The sequence below is a fragment of the Eumetopias jubatus genome, unplaced genomic scaffold, assembly GCF_037043125.1.
Source record: "Eumetopias jubatus isolate StellerSeaLion01/CBP00866 unplaced genomic scaffold, mEumJub1_p1.0 scaffold_1, whole genome shotgun sequence".
Lineage (NCBI taxonomy): Eukaryota > Metazoa > Chordata > Mammalia > Carnivora > Otariidae > Eumetopias > Eumetopias jubatus.
This window is the reverse complement of record NW_028274807.1, coordinates 2,935,446-2,959,562: the sequence shown is the minus strand read 5'-3', so window position 1 is coordinate 2,959,562 and position 24,117 is coordinate 2,935,446. Positions and strand designations below refer to the sequence as shown.

The window sequence follows — 24,117 nt, the reverse complement described above, 5'->3', positions numbered from 1 at the left end:
ACCTGATCCTGACCCTACCATCCTGTGCACCGGGACCTGCCCTGTCCCTACCCCTGCCCCGCCCCTGCCCCGGGACCCGGATACGGGGGACGCTGGAAGGCACTGCCTCCAACAGCAGCAGAGGCTCAGACCTGGCCCCGATCAGGGCGACCCCTCAATGGGGCTGTCCCCAACATCCCGCCCATAACCCCGACGACTGCCGTCCTTCTCAGGCTCCACCCCGCATTGGAGGCTCAAGGAGTCCAATACAATTAAAAACTCGGCGCCGTCTGTCTCGTAGGTGAGCAGTCGATCGGATGGAGTTTTCGTAGAGTGGGCTTAAAGATTCTAGACCACTGAAATTGGCCATCCGTCTCTTCCTGGCCAAGACCCAACGCTAGCTAACCTCGCCGCCAAACGCCCGGAGCCGTGGCGACCGACAGACAGCCGAGGTGTGAAGGCGCGACCGAACCCCGACTGGGTTGCTCCGCCCGCTGCCAGGGTCTGCAGCGCTCGCTCCCACAACGCGGGCGAGCGGCGGCGGCCGGCGCCTTTGTGACGCCATCAGCCTGCGCGCCGCCGCCGCCGCCGCCGCGAGCCGCCTTCTGCGCAGTCGCGGTCCCGGGCTGCTTGGCGGCGGCGGCGGGAGGTTGCGGGCGGCGGGTTGCGGCCGGGGATGGTCCAGCGGGCGCGATGGCCCCCGCCATGCAGCCGGCCGAGCTCCAGTTCGCCCAGCGGCTGGCGTCCCACGAGAAGGGCATCCGGGACCGGGCGGTGAAGAAGCTGCGCCAGTACATCAGCGTGAAGACGCAGAGGGAGACAGGTGGGCGCCCGGCGGTCATCCGCGCCACATGGCGGCCCGGCCGGGGGCCGGGGGGGAGCCGGGGGGAGCCGCGGGCGCTGCTGCCGGGCGCTGCTACCGCGCGCCTGTGTGCGTCCGCGCCGCGGGAACCGCTGCCCGCCGGGTCCAGCCTGCCGTGACGGTTGAGGGGCTGCAGCCCGCAGGGGCTGGCTAGTGTGCCCAAAGTCACAGGGAGTGGGGAGGCTGAGAGTGGGCCAGTCTGCCCGACCCTGCGCCCGGCCCTCGAGTCACCACACCAGGCCCGAGTGTTTCTGCTGTGCTCTCCATGGATTCACGTGTGGACTGGACCAACACCTTAGGTGGCCGGAGTTACCGCAGACAAGAGAGACAGAATCCCTACTTTCAAAGTTGCACGAGTAAACCGGGCCGGGGGGTGGGTAACTAAAATAGAGTTTTGTAAGAGTAGGAAGGGAAAGGAAAATCAAGGGACGAGGGAGCTCCTTTTCATAGACTGTTCCAGGAAGGCCCCTGAGGTAATGATCGGGTGCGAACAGAGGCGGGAGAGAAGAGCGGAGCGTGCCCTAGAAGTGGCTGGAAGACCAGTTAAGGGAGGTGTTAGGACTTAAAGCTGGAAGAGTGGGTAGTGGCCAGGTCACACTGGGCTTCGTCGTTTGTTTCCTGACTGCAGTGGGATGCCGTTGAAGGATTTCGTGTACTTGATCCAAAACGAGTTCTGTAAGCTCTTGAGGGTGTGAACTACAGTATGCATTGGGGGTTTTATGTTGTGCTTGGATAGATTTTGATTTGTTTACTGCTAATACCAATGCCTTTAGAGTCTACTTGAAAGAACGAGTACTATCTACCCTGGTACTGTCTTTTTTAGTTTGGGTTATTTTGAGGAGAAATCACAAAGGTCTACCCAGGAAAAAGAAAATACAGTTTCATGGGAAGTCTGCTAGAAAGGAATGAAGACCAAATTCCTAACTTCAGTTCTGCTGGGGATCTCCCCGAGAGATTTCACTTACTGTCATGGTTTCAGGGATCCCAAGTCCGCTGAAGGTTCTTAACCCGAAGTCTCCAGAGCAGACCTGGCTGCTTTCAGCTCAGATAGGCCTTGTGAACAGGGCACTTCCACCTGCGTGTCCCATGGGCACCTCAGACCCAGATGCCCCAAAGTGTTTCATTTTCCTCCCCCTAAAACCTGTTCTGCTTCCCCTCTGCCCACCATCCACTCAGAATCCGGCTGGACACACAGCGATGTCCTGGACTCCTCTTCCTGACCCTCTCCCCCACCCCTCATATGTTGTCTCTTGCTTCTGCCTGTTTCATCTTCTGAGTTACCCTGCCCTCCCTGAGCCCCCTTTATCTCATCTAGACTCTGAGCTTGCTTACTTCCTAACCAGAGGATGCCCCTCTCTCGAACCTCTCCTCCACAAGCCAGCCCAGCACATCTTCTAAAACTGTTCTCATCACGTCACCACCTTCTTGGATTTCCAGGTCTGCAGGCAATGGCGTGTCCTCCCTTCCCCTCCCACCTCAGCCCCTACATGACTGCTTCGTACTGGTTCTTGGTGTACAGTTTCTCTCCTCTTTGCCTTTGCGTCTCTTGTTCACTCCCAGCATTCAGTCCAACATCGCTTCCTCCAAACTGCCTTCCCTACCATCTCACACCACCCCTCCAGGATTCCAAAATAGCCAGTGTGTCTTTATCATGGCACTTAGCTGCTTCTTCGTTATCTGTTAGTGTATCATTCTTCCCCAAACAGTGTAAGCTTCCGTCTGTCTGCTTAGCTGGAAGTGGGAGCACATCCAGGCGTGTGCGGGCCTGCCTGTACACAAGAACAGAAGGCCAGATGCAGTGCATATGGGCTGAGGCAGCCAGACAGAGCTTGTTGCTTAAACCCCTTTGATGAGCAGGCCCGGGATCTGAGAGGACCCAGGGGTGTGAGGCCAGTAGGTGTACACCAGTGCCCCCAGGGTCCTATCTGGTCAGCACCCATCACACTGAGAGTGACTTATTTCATATCTCTTGCTCACCACCATGTCCACATTGCATGGAGTACGCTGGGCCTCCAGAAAAGGGACTGTATGATGAATGTGGTAGACAGTGACCATGGGGCATGCCGCCCCTGAGCCCCATCAACATGAACTGCCAGTTGGGGAATAATGTGATGTTTGGGTCTGACGTGTGGGTCTGATGTGTGGGTCTCATTGACAGGCTCACAATTTGTTGTGTTTTATCGTGTGCATAGTAAAGGAAATATGAAATCTTAGTCTTACTGATACAAAGAACTGCCTATCAGCAACATAAATAGCTTTGTGATTTTTTTTTTTTTAAGTGACCTTGGGGTACCTGAATGGCTCAGTCTGTTAAGTGTCTGACTCTTGATCTCAGCTCAGGTCTTGATCTTGGGGTTGTGAGTTCAAGCCCCGTGTTGGGCTCCATGCTAGGCATGGAGTCTACTTAATAAAAAATAAGAAAATAAAGTAATCTCCGCACCCAGAGTGGGGCTCAAACTCACAACCCTGAGATCAAGAGTCAGATGCTCCACCGATTGGGTCAGCCAGGTGCCCTGATAGCCTTGTGATTTTAAAAACAAATTGGAAATCTTTGTAGTGCTTAAAGCAGCTAAATAACTGTTCATGCAGAGCACTCACAGAAGGATCGCTGTCCATGGTTTTAGTCATGAGAGCTCATTTGTACTGTTCATTCATTCATTCATTCATTCATGTCTTCAGCAAACACAGAGCACCTACTGTGTGCTGTTACTATTCTTGGCACTGGGAATAGAGCAGTGAGCAAAAGACAGAATCCACCCCCCCCCCCGCAAGTTTTATTGATTCTGCAACTTTAAACATTTAACATCTACAGAAATTGGGATGTATCTTAAAATCAACCTTGTGAGCATTTTATTTGCCCTCTTTCATTTGGTGGCACATAAAAGAACCATACATCTTAGGACTGATGGGGTCTCAGATTCAGCAGTGGGGGAAGTGTTTCTTCATACTAATAGGTTTAGGGGTCTCTGGACCCCATAGGTAGAATAAATGAGAGCTGTGGATCTTTTAACTGACCAAGTATAGACTCACCCCGACCTAAAATGACTCCCGAGTTCATTTTGCGCTAAGAGTAGCAGTCAGGTTTTCTCATTTCGCAGCTTTTTGGAATTTACTCTGCCCACATCTCACTTTGTGTTCGCCTCATTTGTTGTGAAATAACTAAACCTGTGTTACTGCCAGAAACTTAGTGGCATTAGTTTAAGAAAGTTAGCTCCAAGAAGACAGATCAAAAAGCAGTTGTGGGCTGAAACTGCTTCAGTGAGTACTTTACCTTCAGAGTGAAGAGAAATTAAATGATGAGCATTTCTCTGTTTTGCTTTAAATGCTTCAAAAATGGGTATTTTAGGCCTCCAGTTATGGAATGAATAAGTCATGGGATGAAAGGTACAGAGAATATAGGCAATGATACTGTGACAATGTCATGTGCGTGACACAGGGTAGCTATGCTTGTGGTAAGCACCTGAAACTGATGTAACACTATGTGTCAACTGTAAGTCCATTTCTTAACAAAAATGTGGGGCTCAGTCAGTGGAGCATGGGACTCAGTCTCCGGGTCATGAGTTTGAGCCCCACGTTGGGGGCGGAGATTACTTAATAAATAAAAGTTTAAAAAAAAATTGCCACCTTGTTTTGACCAGCTAAATTCCTGGGTGAAAACAAATGATTTTTATACATATGTTGAAAGTACATGTATTAAAAGGGAAAAGAGTTTCAGTAGACTGTGGGTGGAGAACATGAGACAATCATAATACTTACCAGTAGGGCTGAATAGTGCTTTACTCTTACAAAATGCTTCTAGTACATGCTTTTAATTTTGATCCTAACCATAAACTGTACATATACTGTAGGTGAGGGAACAGGCCCAAAGGCTAGCTGATGGTTTTCTAATACAGCACAGCCAATAAGTAGTGAGCTGGGGCCTCGCCACGGGTCTGTGTCCACAACACTTCGCTACCTCACATAGGAAGAAACAGAATATGTGTTCAAGTCCAACCCCCTTCCCTGCCCACTGTCTAGGGTCTACTGTCACCCTGTTACTTTGTTGAAATCCTTAGTTTTCCATTACATAAACCTCTCTAGCACATCCTTTGCACCTTTGCCTATTACGGGTATGGATTAACCACAGATACTTGGTATATCAAATTATCACTTGGAGTTGGTTTGACACGCTGGTGGACTTAGAAGAACTATCTGGAGATAAATATACACTGTGCTCTTTTTAAGTGAAAAAGGCCAGGATATGGAATACGCAGCACATGTAAGGCTATCTAGGTTTCACACACAGCCATGCATCTGCATTTCTGTACTAGGTGTAAGCATTATGTCAGTGTACAGGAAGGATCTGGAAAGATGCACGTCAGGCAGATGACAGTGGTCCCTCTGGGGTTCTGGGGGTAGTAAACAAGGCACTTCTGATTGTGTAACTTTTGGTGTAATATATTAATCTGTTGCAATAAAAATGTGTTTTTATTGGTTAAGACGTCTTTTCAGTTACAACTTGACAGAACATCCATGCCAAACTAGTTTGTTTTGTTTATTTATTTGAGAGAGAGAGCATATACAAACACAAGCGAGCAAGCAGGGGGAGGAGCAGAGAGGAAGGGAGAAAGACTATCAAGCAGATCCCATGACCCTGAGCCAAAACCAAGAGTCAGACGCCTCACCGACTGAGCTACCCAGGCGCCCCCAAGCCAAACTAGTTTTAAGAGGAAAAACCAAAGCACAGCTTCATGGAGGAGCTCAACTGCCGGCACCAAAACTGTTTCTCCGTAGCAAACTCTGCTCCGCTAGATTGCCTCCCTTCTCACACAGGCTCCCCAGCACACGCAGGTGCAGACTGCATCCTCTTCAAGTCCGCCAGGAGAGAGCAAGAGCCTCTCTGGTGGGCTCATCCGACCAGCCTTGAACCAGCCCTGTGGCCAAGGGAATTCGTGCGTATTTGGCATCAACCCAGCTTGCTGGGTCCCCTTTCTGTGGGGTGAGCCCCACCTGGGACCCTGCCTCCCTCCCCAAGCCCTTCCTGGAGGGGGTAGTGCTGGAGGGGGTGACGGTCCAGCTGCCCCGCAGAGGCAGGGGCTGCCCAGCACCAGGCCTCACGTGGGAACCAGTGTCATTCACTCCTGTGTGCTCTCGAGTTTGCCGGTGTTCATGGTTTTCCTGTTTCATTATGAAGAGTTGTCTACACAGAAAGAACGCAAACAGCCCATGGTAACACTTTAGAGACCTTGTGCACTCCTTTTTCCTTCTTTGTCTTAAGGACTCTCTCAAATATGTACAAAGTGGACTCACTGTTCTGCTTCAGCCCGTTACTACCTGCCTGGTGTGTCCCCTCCGTCCACTTCCTCCTTCCACTAACGTGTCGTGAAGCAAATCGCAGACATCTCCCCTCCACACACCTCACTGTGGATCTCCAGACCATGAGGACTCTTTGTAACACAACCAGAGGACCATTCTCACACCTTTTTAAAAAATTCCTTCATATGAAATAACGGATCTGCTGAGTTCTCCCATCATCTTGTGAATTTTTCTGTGACACAGAATCCGAGCAGGAGCCAGCCATGCATCCGGTCGCTCTGTCAGTGGCTCCTGTCCATCTTTCCCTTGCAGTTTACTCGTTGCCGGAACCGGGCCACTTGCCCCGGGGAGTCCCCTGCATTTGGTGTTTTGCTGACTGTACCCCATGGTCTCATTTGACATATTCCCCTGTCCCCCGTACTTCCCCGCAAACTGGTATTAACAGTCAGATTTGACATGATGATTAGTTTTGATTTTTGTAAGAATGCTTAGCAGGTGGTGCTGTGCTCTTCCTGTTGATGACAGGTGTCTCTGCAAGCTAGGATGCGTCACTGGGCGTCTGATTTAGCCATTCTGAGTTCCTTGCCCTGACCCACTAACTCATGATTGAATATAAGCACAGGTCACAGTGACAAAGCGCCTGTGATCCTGATTGCTGTTGTCTCAGCTCTGGGGGAATCTCACTCACGCCATAGTTGTGCTAGCAGTAGGCAGCCCCCCCAGGTGTGGCTTATTCATAACAAGGTAGGAGGGGTGGGGAAGCTAGTTGCTCTCTCTCAAATAAATAAAATCTTAAAAAAAGAAAAAAGACATTTGTAGGTAAGAGAATGAACATGTTTGTGGTACTATTGTCCCTGCTCTCATGGTGGTTCTAGATGCTGAGAAGGGAAATGTGAGGACTCTAAGATGTTTGTGCTGTTTTGTCCCCTAGGAGGTTTCAGTCAAGAAGAACTTCTAAAAATATGGAAAGGGCTCTTCTATTGCATGTGGGTGCAGGATGAACCCCTCCTACAGGTAACATACAGTTCCCTTTGTCATATGCCTGGGGTTTTTTGGCCCAGATGGATAAAAGGGCTTGCTCGTTTTCTGCTGGGTCAGTCTGCTGTGCACGTAAACACATTGTGAAGTCACTGCTCAGGGTTCAGTGCCTACCTCTTGTCCATCTAGAGAGGGACACAGTGGCCAAGCAGTGAGCTTGTTTTTTCAAATAATGAAGAATATGCATAAAATGGAGATTTCCTATGTCTCTGTCATAGTTTCATAGGTTGGTTCTATGGAAGATTTTAACATATTTTAAAGTTCCTGTTTCGTCTGTTATTATTGGTCAGTCGTGGCACGGCACTGGTCTAAGAGCCTGTGAGCACTGGGCACCGAGCCCACCTCTGCCGTGCATTGAGTGGGTGCCGGGACTGGGCAGCCACCTTGCCAAGGGTCAGGATCTTTGTAGAGCAAGCAGTGGACCCGCCTCTGACACCCCAGCCTTAAAGTCAAGTGGAGACTTGGCACAGATGTGCATGTGCTTTTGGACCCATCTGCCAAGTACGCTGAGCCCCACCACCAGAACCATTTCAGAGAGTGACTCTAGCTGTTGACAGAGCTTCACTGTGTGCCTAAGAGCAGACCCGCTTTTGTAGAGTGGAGGGTAAGCCTTGAGGAACACTGCTTGAAAGCCTGCAATATGTAAAACGTCGTAGACTTGACTTGTCTGGATTTTAGTGTGTGACTTCACCACTTTCCCCAAGCCATGTAATAGCAGGCTTTGATTTATTGCTTTGACTCCACTGAACATATTTTGAGTAGGACAGCAGGGCAAAATATTTTTAAGTTACATTCAGAAGTAACAACCAACAGCTTTAGTGGAGGAAGAAAACAGACGAACAGGAGCATCATTTTCCAGTCTGGGAGTTCATTTAAAATGGGTGAGGAAGACGTGAGCCCAGATGAAGCGCAGGTCATACCGAGGAGGACTGTTCTTATGTCACTCGTGAACAGGATTCTTTTGTGGACCCTCCCCAGGGCAGTCTCTTCCTAGACCCGGACCACCAAATTCTCCCCGCCAGTGAGCTTGCTGCGTTGTAGCAGGACTTGACTTCACGTGGCCCTTTTGCCCTGGACAGAGCCTGGATGGGTGCTGTTAACCTTCGCTTCCTGCCCCCCCCCCCCCCCCCCCCGCCCATCAGCCTGCCTGCGAGCGAGCTGAGGCCAGGACTGTGTTCCACAGACAGTCCCCGTGTCTAACTGCCAGGGATCCCCTTGCAGGCATCAGTGTGCCATAATTTGGGGGCTTAGGATAGACTCTCCATTCAGTGATAGATTTTTTGACAGCAAGTTTCCCTCCCTAGGTCATTTGAACTGAAACTAGAGATACTTTTCTAAACATGCAGCGTGATCCTTAGAGCCATGTTACATTGGCACAGCAGTCCCCTGAGACTGGGAGTTGCATGTTGGGTAAAATTGAAATAGTGACGTAACAGGAGGTCCAGACGCCAGCAGATGTTGTCACGTCCCGGTGCTGCCGTGCAATAACCCCACTGTCTCTCCCCGACCCCACCTTTGCAGGAGGAGCTAGCGAACACTATTTCCCAACTCGTCCACGTTGTTAACAACTCTGAGGCCCGTAAGTCCTGATGTTTTCATGACTTTCAAAACTTCCTCATTCATCGGCTTGGGTAACTTGCCTAGGAAACTAAGCACTGTTGTTTCTCCTTCCTCGAGGGTTTCCTTTTTCCAGGGGTCTTGTTGAACAAGCACCTGGGGCCACCAGTGTGCACCTGGCGGGCATTAGACCTTCCCTGTGGGAAAGCCGATAAAAGAGGGCCGATAAAAGAGGCATCTCGTGCAGTATTGCGTGACCTCTCCAAAAGATTTCAAAAAAAAAAAATTTTTTTTTTTTTTTAAGAAATGAAACTCTCCAGAGTCTGCACATTCTGGGTTGCTGTAATGCTCTCAGAGGCTATGCATGCATGGGCCAGGGCTTGCTAGAACCTCTGGCGGCCAGGCTGTCCTCCTGAAGACTGGAGCCATGTGAGGTCATCACTGGTAATAAACTATAAAGTAAGCCCTCTTTACCAAAAAGAACAAAGGGAGAAAATGAATGCATTATTCCTGAGACAAAATGAATGCATTGATTCCTGACAAAAGAAGAGAAAGCAGAATTGGTTGTTGGTTCTGCTTAGCGCTCCTCAGAGCTGAGCCTTAGTAACCGCAGTGGCTCTGTGTTTCAGCCGGGCCCCAGCCCACTCATAATGAGCAGAATTCTACGCATGGAATATCTTCTAGGTTTTCACATACCAAGAAAGAATTATGCAAAAAGAAGTAAAAACAAACAGGAAAATTCGACAGCTATATTTGGATGGAAAAGTGGTAGATTCACTGGCTCAGAAGAGAAAAATAGAACATTTTGTTAGCGCTCAACCAGCTGACACAGAACACAAAACAAAAAGCTGAGTTTCTACATGGATCATCCAAGTGTTCATCAGAATTAATGGCTCTGGATTGATTGTTTAGGTGTAGGTGGGCGGAGAGGGCCTGTAGACATGGCTCAGAGAATTTTTGATTTTAATAGAAACAAGGCTTTGCAGTGGATGAAGAAAAACACTCCATAGAGCATTGTAGTTGAACATCAAGATGTTATCAGCCGCTTGTGGAAATGGAAAATAAATATTTAGCAAGTTTAATTATTGACCAAATTTTCTAGCTGCCAATAAAATCCTTGAAAAAGTAAAAAATAATCCTAGTTTGTTTCCCTGTTACTTTCTTGCTTTATGGTAATACGTGAACCTGACAAGTATTCAAAGCCTTTTGTTTGCTGCAGAACACCTGTTCATTCAAACCTTTTGGCAAACGATGAATCGGGAGTGGAAGGGGATAGACCGGCTGCGTTTGGGCAAATACTATATGGTAAGATCGGAGCGCCTTTCCCCCACCTTTGCATCCAAAGCCTGTGAAGGGCAGCATGTTGAGCTTCTTCAGAACAGTGGGAAGGCTCCTTTGTGAAGCAGAGCAAGCTCCAGGCTTAGTGTGGCGAGAGGTGATGTGCTCAGGGGATAGCATTTGCATGTGTGCTCAAAGGCTCTGTTTTCTGTTTCAGCTGTTGGTGAGTCTGGGGATCCTTAGCTAACACTTTCTGATGAAAGTTCACTGTGATGACAGTGACTGTGTTTTCACTTTATAGAGGCAGGCTGCACCAGTTCCATTGGTCTTTTCATTCTGCTAACTGATGGGCATGTCTTACTTTCCCTTTTGTAACAAAAGTTTTCTCTCTCTAGCTGATCCGTCTGGTCCTGAGGCAGTCCTTTGAAGTTCTGAGGAGACATGGCTGGGAAGAAAGGTCGGTAAAGTATTAGGACAAGCATTCGGTGGCTTTAAAACTTTTAAAGCAATAGCGTGTTTTTCAAGCATTTGAATTAGCGAGCTGGGATGAGTTGCCTGATCTCTGCCTTCCACTCTGGTGATTTCCTGTGAGAAGCAGAACCTCCTTATGCGTCAAGAACTCGAAGCTGGGTAGAGGCTCCTGAAGGACTTGAGCCCGCGTGCAGCCTTTTATACCCAGCCCGGGGATCGCTTTTCTCCTTGTAAAACGCGCTCAGCCTTGCGCTGTTTGTTGTGCAGCGTAGCGTGAAGACGAACATGACTATTTTCTTTCGGGGAAGAGAGAAGTGTCGGCATGCTGTAGTTAACAGAAACGTGTGTGTTGTTTTCTTCAGCCGGATCAAGCTCTTCCTCGATGTCTTGATGAAAGAAATCCTGCATCCTGAGAGCCAGTCTCCGAATGGAGTCAAGTTCCACTTCATAGATATTTATCTGGATGAACTGTCCAAAGTGGGAGGGAAGGAGGTAAGGGGCAGTGCGACACCGAGCCGGCGGTGTGGGGAGACCGCAGCTGACCGGACCGGGACTCTGGCTGTCCTCGTGGTCGCTGGGCTGTGGAGGAAACGCTGTGCTCAGCAACGGGGGCAGCATAACGGGCTCAAGCTGTCTTTTGACAAATCCTTTCCCATCTGGGACTCTGGCCTAAGCAGTGAATGGGACCTGTGAACAAAGATTGTGCGCTAAGGGTGTTCTTGGAAGTCTTACTTGCAAACAATTGAAAGCAACTAACGTAGTCCAATAATAATACGGGGACGTGGTCACGGTGTTGATTTTTCAAAAAGCAGTAGGGAAGAAAAGCAGCAGATAAAGCTGTGCTCATAGATGCCTTTCTCAAGTGTGTCTCATGGGTAACATGAGTACACAGTCCGGGAGGGGAGACATGTTGGCTTGAATGTGATTATCTGAATTTGGGGCTGTCGGCAGTTTTTGCTTTTTTATTTTTACACTTTTTTTTTTTTACAGGTGTTCTGCAACGAACACTTTTTTTTTTTAATTGAAGTAGAAATACTACATTTTTAAAAATTGGTTCATCTTACAGTTTCTGACAACATCTGTGTAGAACCTGTCTGCAGAGCAGGAAGCACAGAACAGCACGGGTTGGTGGGCTGGTTTTCTCTGGTCATTGCACTTTGATGCCCAGGTGGCCGGAAGATGGCCATGACCTTTAGCCTGGCTCCGAGCACCTGGGTGGTTCACACAGAGTGCATGTTGGGTATTGAACAGAAGTATTTTCCTGATCTAACCTGTGTGAAAAATGCGAATGGCTCCTTTTTCTAGGACATACCAGAAAAATTATTTCTGTTCTGTTTCTAAATTTCAGCTTTTGGCAGATCAGAATCTCAAGTTTATTGATCCATTCTGCAAAATTGCTGCCAAGACTAAGGAGTGAGTCCCATGTTTGTTTTTGCTGCTTCATTTGGTACTTAATTGTGGGTAATGGTGGTAAATTTGTTGGGAGGCTCGAGGCAAGACACCTGTGATGGTTTGTCCGAAGCCCAGAACAGCTGAGCTCTGAATTTCCGTTAGCAAGACGTGTGACGCTTTGAGTCACACCTGGGCTCCCCCGGACTGACCCCAGACATTCCAGGAGTCACACCCTCCACAGCCACAGTTCCGGCTGCCTTCGTCACGTGGCTGTCCGCTGGCCCACACCGCTGTGGCTGGCTGGCGGGCGACGGGTCACGGCAGGTGCTTGGGAGGCTGGAGTGGGCCGCGCGTGACGCATCCCACCACACCCGCGCGGCGAGCAGCCATCTGCTGTCCTCACCTTCTCTCTGCTGCGCTTCCACCCTCAGCCAGACGCTGGTGCAGACCATAGCGAGGGGTGTTCTTGAAGTCATCGTAGACCAGTCTCCTTTTGGACCCGAAGAGACCCTCGAGGAACAGAAAACTCAAGGGGGTGAGAGCGAGTTCTCCGAAGAAGAGATGCCCGAAAACAAGGCGGCATGGAGAAAACCAGTCCGTAAAAAGCAGCCGGGTGAGACGGTTCCCTTGAACGGTCTGTTTACATAAAGTTCTCGTCAGCTGAACACCTTTTAATGCATTTGTTGGAGTCTTACTGATGCAACTTAAGAGTTCGTCGAAGGGGTCCCCACTGTGGGCCCCCCCGGGAAGGGAGGCCGAGGTGCGCTGACATGCGGCCCGGTGCCCAGGAGACACTCCCCCCCCCCCCCCCCCCGTGACAGCCATGCTCACATCGCCTCCCAGCACCACGTGAGTCCCCCCAGGGTTTCATGTTCTTGTTGCTCTTGCTTTGGCTTTTGTTTGTTTCTATTGTTTCGGGGTTTTTGATGTTGAAACATCCTAAGGTGGACTTGCTTGTGCAAGAGGGTCCTGGGCACTCACACTGCAAAGCGCATTTGTTTCCATAGCTCTGCCTCCTCAGCTCCGGGTGCCCCCAGGGCTCGTTTAACCCTGTGGCTGCTGCCGCTGAGCCAGTCCTAGTCTGCAGGGGCCGCCTGTGGAGCCCGCATTTCAAGCTGCGGAGCCCTCCGATTCTGGGGGTGCTTTACGGCATCTCAGGGTACAGCATTAGGTAAACGGTGCAGTCAGGGTATCCCCGGGCACTTGAAATGTTATATAGACATTAAAAAGCTGAGATTTCAAAAACTAATGGCCGGAGGAAATTTAAGCTTTTTTTTTTAAAAGATTTTATTTATTTATTTGAGAGAGAGAGAGAGAGAAACAGCACGAGAGGGGAGAAGGTCAGAGGGAGAAGCAGGCTCTCTGCTGAGCCGGAAGCCTGATGTGGGACTCGATCCCAGGACTCCGGGATCATGACCTGAGCCGAAGGCAGTCACTTAACCAACTGAGCCACCCAGGCGCCCATAAGCATTTTTTTAACAAAAAAAACAAGACACAAGGACACAAGACTCTCTGTACAAGGAGCCTGGTTTGGTATGTGCCCTTAAAAATCTGGAAGGATACCAGAATGTCAATCGGTGGCCATGTGTGGCAGGGTTATGGGTGACTTCTGCTTTCTTTGTATTTCTGTCTGTTGTTTTAAATTTTCTACAGCGATCATGTATTATTTTTTAATCAGAAAAACAATCTTTTAAAAAGAAAGAACTTTAATCTTAAATTCAGCGTAGGTGATGGGATTAACCAGCTGACCTTGAGCAGGTGTCGTGTGGTCATGGGGGCTGTCCCTTGCTCCTCCCACGCGCACCAGGTCTGTGTGTGAACTATTCACCCTTTCCCAGCTCCGTGCATCCTGCGTGCTGCCCACGACACGTGCAGGGCCCTGCTCCGTCTCCTCCAGGCTATGTCCGGAGGCCCCGCCACTAACAAGCTGCTAGGGTTTGACCAGTTGTGAGTTTAGTGATTTTTTTTTTTAAGACGTGGGTTATTTATTTATTTATTTATTTATTTATTTGAGAGAATGCTAGAGAGAGTACGAGAGGGGGGAGGGTCAGAGAGAGAAGCAGACTCTGCTGAGCAGGGAGCCCGATGCAGGACTCGATCCCGGGACTCCAGGATCATGACCTGAGCCGAAGGCAGTCACCTAACCAACTGAGCCACCCAGGCGCCCCTCCTTAGTGATTTTAATCTGCTGCTTCATGGGCGTTGGTGCTCTTTGAATTCTTTTTTAAACGTTGAGAGTTGCATTAGTATTAATTTGCGTCTGATGCGGCATCCCCGTGAGAAGTTAGCGTGGTACCTGTATAGGTTTTTACCACAGCCTAACATTTGCCTGAAGCCGGGGGCAGACTCCTGAGTGCGCCGTGTTCCCACGTGCCGGGCCTCTGGCCCAGGGGCTCCTGGGCCCCACCGCCAGGGCTAACGGGAAGACGGCGCGCGCCGGAGGGCACCAGGGGCAGCAGAAGTTTGGTCTGTGACGTCATTCAAAGGCCAAATGTGTGATTTCTCCGGAACTTCCTTGAACAAGACTTCTGTGGGAGATGACGAGTGTGTGTGCACGGTTTTCTCTGTGAAGAGACAGAGGGCGTGGTTCCTCTGCGAGGGGTCATTGCTGTGTCTTTGAAGAGCCCTGTCTCTGGGTGTGTTTTGATAGCGCTGGGCAAGCACCACTCCAGAAAGGACGGGGTCCACGACGACGGGGAGAGAGGCGGTGGGCGCCCGGAGGATGCTGGGCCGCTGCTCCAGGTTGGTAGAACGTACTGGCTGTGCAGTGGCATGGCTAAGTGGGAATTAGGGTCAGAGCTCATTATCCCCGAGGCCCGAGAACACAGTCATCCTTAATCCCTTCGCTCACTGACGTCACCCTCACGATAAGCTTACTGGAGACAGATTTAAACAGGACAGAATTTTGAAAGATGTCAGTCTTCACTCTGGCTCGAACCGTAGGTTCCATTTGCTACAACAAAGGCAGCTCCATGCTTTTCCAACAAATGTTACTGTGTTACCGAGCACAAGTTGGACACGTAGATTAAATTTACAAAGAAGCACACCCAGACAAGTTTTATGTGGTGTGTTTTACCACAACTTTTTTTTAAGAAAGAATAAACAGAGCAGATGAAGAATAGCGTCCCCCAAGAATAAGTAGAAGAGATTTTTCAAAGATAGCACTTAAGGTTTTCGTCGCTGAGTGTTAGCACTCAGCTGTTTACCGTCCTGCTGAGCGCACCCGGAGCCCCACACTGCCAGCCTCTGTCAGCAGTGTAAGTGACTGTCTTAAGTCAGGGTGTGGTTTGCCTGCAGGCTTATGTTTTGTTGCTCTTCTCGCACAGTTCGACTACAAGGCTGTTGCTGACCGACTCCTGGAAATCACCAACAAGAAGAACATCCCTCCCTTCAACAGGAAGCGTCTCTCCAAACTCATCAAAAAGTAAGTGACTGGTGGGCACCGTCTGCGGACTCTCACCCATGTTCGCGCATGCTCATCTCCGCCCAGCCTTCATCACATCTAGCCGTAGCATGCAGCGTGCTCATGTCCGCTGCAAGGTTGTGGGGAAGAGCCGCTCCCCTGCCCGCACGTGTCCGCCTCACGGGCCCCTGCACTCGACTCCTGTAGCCTCCTCATCGTGGTGTGAAGAGAAGTCAGTTGGTAGAGTGGCCGGTGTTGTTAGAGCCCGAGATTGCGGTGTCAGTGTGCCGCTCGGGTCTGGTCGAGGCCCCTCACCCCCCATCACGGTGATGCCACAGTGTGGCCATACCGGTAATTCACGGAACAGCACCGTGGCTTCTCACTGTGGACTGCCGCTGTATGAGCAGGCGCCCTTCCGAGCACTGGACACGAATGAGTTCACATTAAGAAAAGCCCTATAGGACGGCTTCTGTAATCTCCCCGCCTCACAGATAGGTCAGCGGGGCGCAGGGCTTGCCCGATGTCCCAGCTGACAGGTGGCAGAGCTGGACTCAGACCCACTGTCTGCGCCCCCGGAGCTCTGCCCCCCGCCCAGCACACGGCTCCCGCACTTCCTTTGTGTTCCAACACCAGCACTGTGTGGAGCATTTTCTCTACCGGATGAACAGAGAGGACAGTGGGGCATAAGCAGAGATGGAAGATGCTTCAGTCTTGAGAAAGAATTTTTAGTTTTTTCTGTTCTGTGTGAATGAACCAAGATAGAGTCTCTAGATCTCCGTGTCCCTGGGGGCAATTTGTCCTTCACTTCAGGCCTTTGCATCACACCACCTTTAGCCTCCCCTTCTAAAAGTAAAAGAAAGTGAACTAACACCCAAATAGCACAGCTAAAATATTGTGTGTGTGTGTTTACAGAAGACAGAAGGCTGTCTTCAGGGACTTTCGTTCTTTGTTTCAGATTTCAGGATCTCTCCGAAGGTGAGGAGGTCAGAGGATTACACCGGGTGATGTTACGTGAACGTGGCCCCACTGAGGCACTTAGAGCAAATACTGAAGAACAGGAAAAAAATGCGTTGATCTCTCAGGCTCCGTTTCCTTTGCTGTCATGGTCACTTGTGCCCCTGGGGAAAAGCTTTGTCCGTGGCCAGTGACGTGAGCGGGGGCAGGGGCGGCTGAGCCTCAGGGGCCATGCCATCAGGGTGCCCCCCACAGATGCAGTTCCCACACCCGCAGCAGTTCTGGGCTGGGGAGGTCACGAGAGCAGGGATGAGGCACAGAAGTCAGGGTGGAGAATCTTCCTGCGTGAGGTGGGGACAGAGTCTTAGCCTCAGAAAGCTGACAAGACGCGCCTCTGCTGTCCGGCAGGCAGTATATCTCAGCTCAGTTTTGCCGAGGATGTTTCTGCTGATGAAGATGATCGAACCCTCAACCAAGGGAGGCATAAGAAAAAAGGAAATAAACTTGTAGAGGAAAAGGAGCTGGAGAAAGAGAAAGGTGAGCTGTGAAGCTCAGCATGGCGAGGGAGGAGGAGGAGGGCGCAGACAGTCCTCGGGGAGCGGGGTGCGTCCGTGCCCGCTGGGAGGCTGGGCCCAGGGCTTCCTGGGTCAGGGCAGAGCCACAGCTTAAGCTCGTGCTGGCCGAAGAGGAAAGATCTGAGTGTGTGTGATTTTCACAGCCTCCCCGAATGAAAAACCCGTGGTTCCTCTTGGGGGAGCCTTCAGGGGCAGCAGGCGAGGGTGTCGAGAGCCCTAGACACGTGCACCCTTGGAGCCTGTGTTCATGCCCGCCTTGGATCTGTGGTTCTCATGGGCCTGAACGTGACCGCGGTTCCGTCTCTGGGAACCGGCATCCGGAGGGTCTGGTCCCAGCTGGGCCAGGGCAAGCATGGCGCCCGACAACCAAGCCTGCGGCCACCCCCATCCCAAACACTTGTTCACAGGCTTGGGTGTCTTTCTAGGAAACAGATTCTTTCTTGCTGAGGAAGAGGGGAGCGAAGCCAGCATTCAGAAGAGAAAAAGGAAGAAGAAGAAGAAGAACCACCTCCAGCCTGAACATTTAGGGTCGGGGACGGAAGCCATGCCCCCAGAACAGAATGGGGGTGGCGAGTCAGGGACCAGCACGGGCCGAGCCCCGAAGACAGCAGCAGCGGAGCCGGGGACAGCGGCCACCCCTGGTCCCCAGGAGCAGAGTGGCGCGGAGCCTGCCCCAGTGCTCAGCAGGAGGAAACGGCCGCGGAGGAGGAGCCCCGGGGTGCAGGGCGGGAGCGAGGAGTCTGCACCACCACCGCCTCTGGAGGACGTGGCCCCCGGCGGCCCCGGCAGCACCCGTGCTCAGGACCCAGCTCCGCGAGCTTCCCCAGCCAGTGGGGCCCCGGTCCCGAAGAGGAAGCGGAAACTCGGAGCCCTCCCGGTCAACAGCAGCGGCCCCCCCACGCCGGCCTGGTCCTCGCCCCTGGGCGGGAGGCTGAAGAAAAAGAAGGGGGAGCCCAGCAGCCTCGACCTGTGCAGCCCGTCCAGTCAGAAAGCTGCCATCTTGAAAAAGAGGAACAGAATGAAGGAGATGTCTAAGTCGGTAGCGCGCGGCGGGGCGTTGGAGTCCGAGGCCGTGCTCGCCCAGGCTCTGGTAAGGCAGCCGGCCCTGATCTGTGGGGGCAGGGGCGGGGGGGCAGGCCAGAGCGCCGGGCCGAGGAGCAGACCCGGTCTGTAACAGCCTCGACCGATGAGGAAATACACAGGCGCCTCTTGCCGGCAGCCGAGACCGTCGCCCTGGGCGCCCGGCCCGACCGGGCTGCTCCCTCAGAGGCTGCGGAAGGGCCAGCGCCAAGCCAGAAGGAGTGTACCCCTGGCCGAGGGCACTGCTGCCGTGCCATTCACACGGGCGGGCGGGCATCTCCGTCAAACCCTGCTCCCTGTTTCTTCATCAACTCCCAGCCAACCTTTGGCCCTTTTCGGGCTAGTTCTCTTATCTCTCTTGCTTACTTTTTTAACGGAAAGCTTGTCTGTGCCTACATGTCTAGAGCTGGTGTAAACGAGGGGCCAGGCCCTGGATCTGCTTTCCGCGTCCCCCCGTGTGGCCCTGCAGCGCGTATGTCCCACCTTGACGCGTGGCAGGCGCAATTCCAAAACCTCGTGACCACGGGGCTGCCGGTATTTACTCCCGGCCCTTCGCGAATAGGCTTGCTGACCGCGTCCAGCACGTGCACGGGCAGGCACTGGTGTGCGGCACACAGGGTGCCGAGGCCCTGGGTAACAGGCACCCATGTGCGCTTGGCTAAGTGCTGATCCCAGGCTAATGGTGTCTCTGACAGGTTAGGTGAGTCCGTTTGTAGTCAGGAAAAGTCTCAGCTGGGGAAACACATGGAACTCTTCCCTGGGCTCCGGGGAGCCTGTTCTCTCCTTAGAATACCGGGGAAATCTCCGAGTCTCATTTCTCAGGTCCCAGCAATCTTCCTTGGCATTGCAACTATTGCTAAATAAGCCACAGGGTCAAGGAAGGTTTTCCTCTCAAAATGGGTCCTGTGTCTCTGCCGTGGGGCGGAGGCGCACGAGAGAGTATGCCCCTCGCTTGCAGCACCGTGGGGTCTGCTAAGGGAAGGCAGCAGTTTCCAAGCTAGGGTATGCCCCTCGCTTGCAGCACCGTGGGGTCTGCTAAGGGAAGGCAGCAGTTTCCAAGCTAGGAATGCTGAGACCCTGCGGAAACCAGCCACGTGATGTCAGCCATATTGGGCTCCAGACCCCCAGGGACCTCCGACTAGAGCAGGGCCCTCGCCAGGGGGGGCATCTGGTTGTAACACCCAGGGAGGGTGATCTGCCTGTAACCGACCTGCAGGTCCTAACTGGGGCCTCGTGCTTGCTCTTTCGCACCAGGCTTTTCAGTGGACAGTGAGGTCTTTGATCAGAAATGAGAAAATGAGTTACTCTGTAACAGGTGGTCTTTGAAAGGCAGAAGTCTTTCCGAACAGGGGCGCTAAGGTGGAAGATAAAGATGGGTTCTTGTGGCTGAACAGCTAGGAAACCTCTGGCCGTGTGGGCACAGGGCCGCCGCAGAGACGTGGTCGTGTGTGCCTGCAGTCCGCACCTGCCGAGGCCGAGAGTTATGTGTCGTCCGGTGCAGGAAGCGCTGGGTGTGGGGTGTCCGAGCTGGAGACACTGCATCCCGTGGCCCCACGTTCCCTCCTTGCACGCGGGCATGACCTCTCCTCTCGCCCCTCCCTCACACAGGGAGGCGGGCGCGCTTTCAGCCCCTTGAAGAAGCAGCAGTTGAGGGTAGAGAATGACTTTGTGAGGTTTGACACCCCCTTCTTACCAAAGCCGCTGTTCTTCAGAAAAGCCAAGGGTAGCGCCCCTGCGGCCTCTGCGCCCCGTGCCATGCAGGTACGTGAGCTCAGCCCCATCCGGCTGCCCCCAACCTCCCCATGGCCACACAGCCCGTTCCTGCCTGAGAGCCACACACCCGGGCACTGTGCGCTGGGCCTTGGGCCCCACTGCCACCCTCCTGAGCCTGGGTCTGCCGTGCTGGGGGTCCCCAGGCCGGGGGTGGCGCTGGGGCTCTGGTCTCCACCTGGTAGCATGGGCTTGTCTCTCCGTGGTCTGGGATGGCCTGAGGGAGGGGCCCAACCTGACGGAGGGTGTCCTGGGGACAGCGCAGTCTGAGTGCCTCCACCGCTGCTGTCTCACTCCCTTTGTCATTCTCCCTTTGCAGCGAGACAAGACACCATCCAGCTCCAAGAAAGTCACCTTCGGGCTGAACAGAAACATGACTGCAGGTGAGTGTGGGGGACACAGGCCCCGACCCATTTCCGAGTCAGAAGTCCAGCCCCCGAACGGTTAGTGGGGTGGCCAGGGTTGGGTGCGGAGAAGTTTTCTCAGGGCCCCTGGAAGGAGTCTGCCTGGCAGAAGATGCGTTGGAAAGCCATCTCCTCGAGCCTGCCGAGGCAGAACGCTTGAGGCCCTTCTGGCCTGGGGACGACCGACAGTCCCCCGGCCATGGCTGCCTCTGCTAATATTTGGAGCCATGTGCCCAGAGGGAGGCGGGAAAAGGGATGTTCTTGTCTGGTTGCTTTTAGTATATTGGTGCTGTTCACTTGTTCTGTTTTATAAACGGAAACCAAACTCTCTAAAAGGATGCAGTGTGTTTAAGACCTGACTGTTCGTAGGGCCCACAAGTAAATATGTGTGTGTGTGCACGAGTTTGTGTGCGCGTGCGTGTGTGTGAGGACGGGAGGGACCATCCAGGGGGCCTGAGGTAGGTGCCCTGGCCTTTCGAGGCCTTGTTTCGGGAGCTGGAGACAGTGAGAGGAGCAGATGAGCTGGAAGGAAAGGCTCTTCTCGTGGCCACTGGAGCCTCAGGTTCATCCGTGTTCCCTGAGCGCCCCGACCCCCCGAGGCCCTCCTTTCAGAACCTGACCCACCTGGCGCCCCCTCCCATGCTGTCCGCGGACATTGGTTCATTTGTTCCTGTGAAGGAGGATGCTGACTCCATTCCCTCCGAAAGTTCTGGGCCCGCTCTCTGTAGGGCCTCATGACGGGCACTGCCCTGCTGGGGTGCACGGCCTGGCTCCCTTGGGGGCTGCCCGCGGTGTGAACTGGACACTGTTTGGCTGGATGGGCAGGTCGGAAGTGCTACTCCGTTAACGTGTGGCCTTGCTTTCATCCGGGGCAGAATTCAAGAAGACAGACAAGAGCATCCTGGTGAGTCCCACGGGCCCCTCCCGAGTGGCCTTCAACCCTGAGCAGAGGCCCCTCCATGGAGTGCTAAAGACGCCCACAAGCTCACCCACCAGCACCCCCCTGGGGACCAAGACGCTGCTGACCGCCACACCAAAGAGAAGGCCTACGGCTATGGATTTCTTCTAGGGTAGTTAGCAGGGTCCTTTTAAAGACTGTGTTTGTACAGATAGTCTATAAATTATAACTTTAAAAAGGTGGAGCCTTTTTTATTGTTTTATAAATCCCCGTAAATTGTATAAACAAGGTTCTGAGCAGGAGCTGCTGCTTCTCCATCCCTTCTGCGGGGGCTGTGGGCGTCTGGCTGAAGGTTTTGCTACAAACGCCGTTGGTGCGCGAGCTCTCCGGGGCCTCGCGTTTGCGGGTGACTTCCGTGACCCCCACCAGGGTGGGAGCCGAGCCCAATGACCGTCCGTCACGTGGCACCGGTCTGTCGGCGCCCCAGGAGCCTGGAGGCGGGGGCCTCGCCCGGGCGCTCAGCACTGCACCTGCCGTGCGGGGCTGGCTGCCGGTGGCTTTTGGTCTCCAGCGAGCCCACGGGGCCTTCCTCCCCCGCTCCCCGGGTGTTTGTGCCGGGGAGACGCAGGCGACCGGTTCAGCACTACGGTGGTAGCTTCCCTCCGTGGACCTGCAGCAGGGGCGGGGCGGGAAGAGCCTCCACGCTCGGGTCACCTCTTCCCTCCGCTGGGCCTTGTTTCCTTCCCTGTGTTCCTACCTCTCAGGCCAGCCCAAAGTGTCTTGACCGGTGAGCGCCCCTCAGCTCTCACCTGGGACTGTGAGCACACTCCTTCCTCGGGGTCCTGTGCTCCGGTTGCTCTTCTTACCTTCTTCATAAGCCTTTGAGCCAGCCCAAGTGACTGGCGTTCCTAAAGGCAGCTTTCCCGACTCAGACGGAAATTCGTTTCTTCAGAGGTGTGGCAACAGTGTCTGAAAGCCTGAGATCCTGCTGGAAGGCAGAAATCAGCAGCCTTTAAGAATTGTTTGTGCGTATTTATTTGTCCGTAGCTACGTTTTATCTGAAGTATTGAAGCTTGCACTTAAGATTTTTATAGACTTCCGATTTTAGTTCGTGACAGATGTTGGTGGCAGGCGGTCAGACTTCAGCCGGAGGAGCAGGGACCGGGCTCGGGGAAGCTGCGTCCATCCCTCGAGCCTGAGTGATGGACAGGAGGCAGATTCAGAAATCAGGTGATCACCTAAGGAGAGCCAGTGGGGGCCCCAGCTCCTGTTTGAGTTTACGAAATAACAAGCACAGACCTCAAGAAGAGGTACGAAACTCGGGGTTCTGTAGTTTTGGGCGCAGGGTTGCTCAGTGCTGCCCTGGCCTGCTCTCCGCTCAGGGGACCTCGGGCCTCTTGGAGTGAAAGCTGCCTCCCCCTTCCTGCCTCCGCCCCACTCAGGCTTCAGCGCTTCCTCAGTGGGACCGGCCACCACTTTGCATGACGAGGGAGGCCCCCTGGGTTGGCGGGGCTGTGTTGATTTGACTTTGGTTTCTGCATCACGTCGTCAGGGTGGGGCTCTGTCTGCACGTGCGCCGCTGTGGGGTCAGGCGGCCGGCGCACTGCGGAGGGAAGTATGAACCTTGTCCTTTGCCTGCTCTATAATAAAGTTTTGTCCTAATTAGTCCACAAGAGAAGACATAATTCACATGGAGCTGTCAGATAGTCCCTGTAACGAGAAGTCTTACGTCCAAGATGCTGTGGTGTTTGCATGGGGCTTTTGTGCTGCATTCAGTAAAAGACTCAAAACCACACTCAAAACCAAATCTGATCGTGGGAGATTAGATTGGAATATTCAAATATTTTTAACTTTTTGTTTAAAAAAAAAAAAGGTGTTTCATTATCCTTGGCCAGATTATTTTTCTAACAGTTTTTATTTTAGCTTTAAAGATGGGCCATGCAGTCCAGCGGGGTTGAGATGTTTTAGCAAAACATCTGAGGGCACAGTCGGGTAAACGCAGGGACCTCCCTTCATGCGCACATGGCGCCCGTCTGTTCCTCAGACGCCCCAGCGGAGCGTCCAGGAGATGGGCCTGCTGGTTGATGCCACACCCCCGGACTCGGGTCCAGGAGGGACCTCGGACTCCATCCCTCCTTCTCTAAATCTGTCCTCACTTACTCCATTTCGTGGGTAAGTTCAGTAGGTTTACTATGGCTTATTTTTAATGCCTAAATTTTGGCAACAAAGGAAGGAAGAAAACTTTTTTTTAATTATCATTACACACACACAACAATAAAGTGTTGCACAAAGAAAATGTATTTAGAATACCAGTTTTCTATTCAATGCATGTTATTTTCCTAGGCAGAGTTGCTAAGGGGACTTAGAAGTCCAAAACTGGAAATCATTTACATCAATGCTGGTGATCTTACAGTATTTTGTAAAACAGTCATCTTCCCCCCGACCCCATATGTCTGGTTAGTTTTGTACAATTTGGTATCACACTTTATAAACACATAATCCTTTCTAACTCCTATTTACCTAAAAGCACAAAGGAGGGTCAGGGAAATCCGGAAGCGCTTGTTAGTGTTGGAAAGGACATGAAATGGAACCTGTCTTTTGATCTGTGTGTTTTCTCTGAATTTACCTGACTCTGCTGGCAAGAACCGCGTGTTTACGGTCAGTCTGTACTCCCGTCTGCAGAGTATGTCTGTCGCATCAAAGCCAAGTCCAATAAACAAAACCTGTCTTTGCACTCACACTTGTACTTGATGTGGACTGTCTGTGTGCCTGGAAGTACACCTCTGGGGAACCACGGAAAGGCAGGGAGTCGGCGGATGCTGACATCAGCCCCACGTGCCTGACAGCAAGGTTCTGCAGGCCTCTGTCCATCCTCCACCTGCCTCCTACCTGGAGCCAGTGAGGGGCTGCTGGGTGCGGCTCCTGGAGAGGTTCCCGCAGAAACACCGCTGCCGGGCCTGATGCTTCTGCTCCACAGGCCTCACCTCCGAGCGTGAGCAGAGAGGTGCCTGTGTCCCAGGTGGAGACGCCCTGCTCCGTCCCAGAGACGTGGCTGCCACGAGGGTGGTGAGGCCGCAGTCCACCGGGCGACCCCCGACTCTCCTGCTGGGGGAACCAGCGACGGGCTCCGTGGGCGGGCGGGCAGGAGACAGGCACTGTGC

The 24,117-nt window shown here is 52.6% G+C and overlaps 1 protein-coding gene across 2 annotated transcripts; it reads left to right on the top strand.

The window, feature by feature from the left end:
* Positions 1-603: 603 nt before the first annotated feature.
* RRP1B (ribosomal RNA processing 1B) lies at positions 604-23,694 on the top strand. Of its 2 annotated transcripts, XM_088023731.1 has the most exons (16): positions 604-802; positions 7,068-7,150; positions 8,696-8,753; positions 9,951-10,036; positions 10,405-10,466; positions 10,843-10,972; positions 11,829-11,893; positions 12,304-12,485; positions 14,523-14,614; positions 15,199-15,296; positions 16,231-16,250; positions 16,638-16,766; positions 17,230-17,894; positions 19,493-19,645; positions 19,974-20,037; positions 20,934-23,694. In XM_088023731.1, exons 1-16 carry the CDS (start codon positions 673-675, stop codon positions 21,125-21,127), a joined length of 2,211 nt encoding a protein of 736 aa, XP_087879857.1. In that variant the 5' UTR covers positions 604-672; the 3' UTR covers positions 21,128-23,694. The 2 variants fall into 2 exon arrangements, with proteins under 2 accessions (XP_087879857.1, XP_087879858.1); XM_088023732.1 differs by lacking the exon at positions 19,493-19,645.
* Positions 23,695-24,117: the final 423 nt, after the last annotated feature.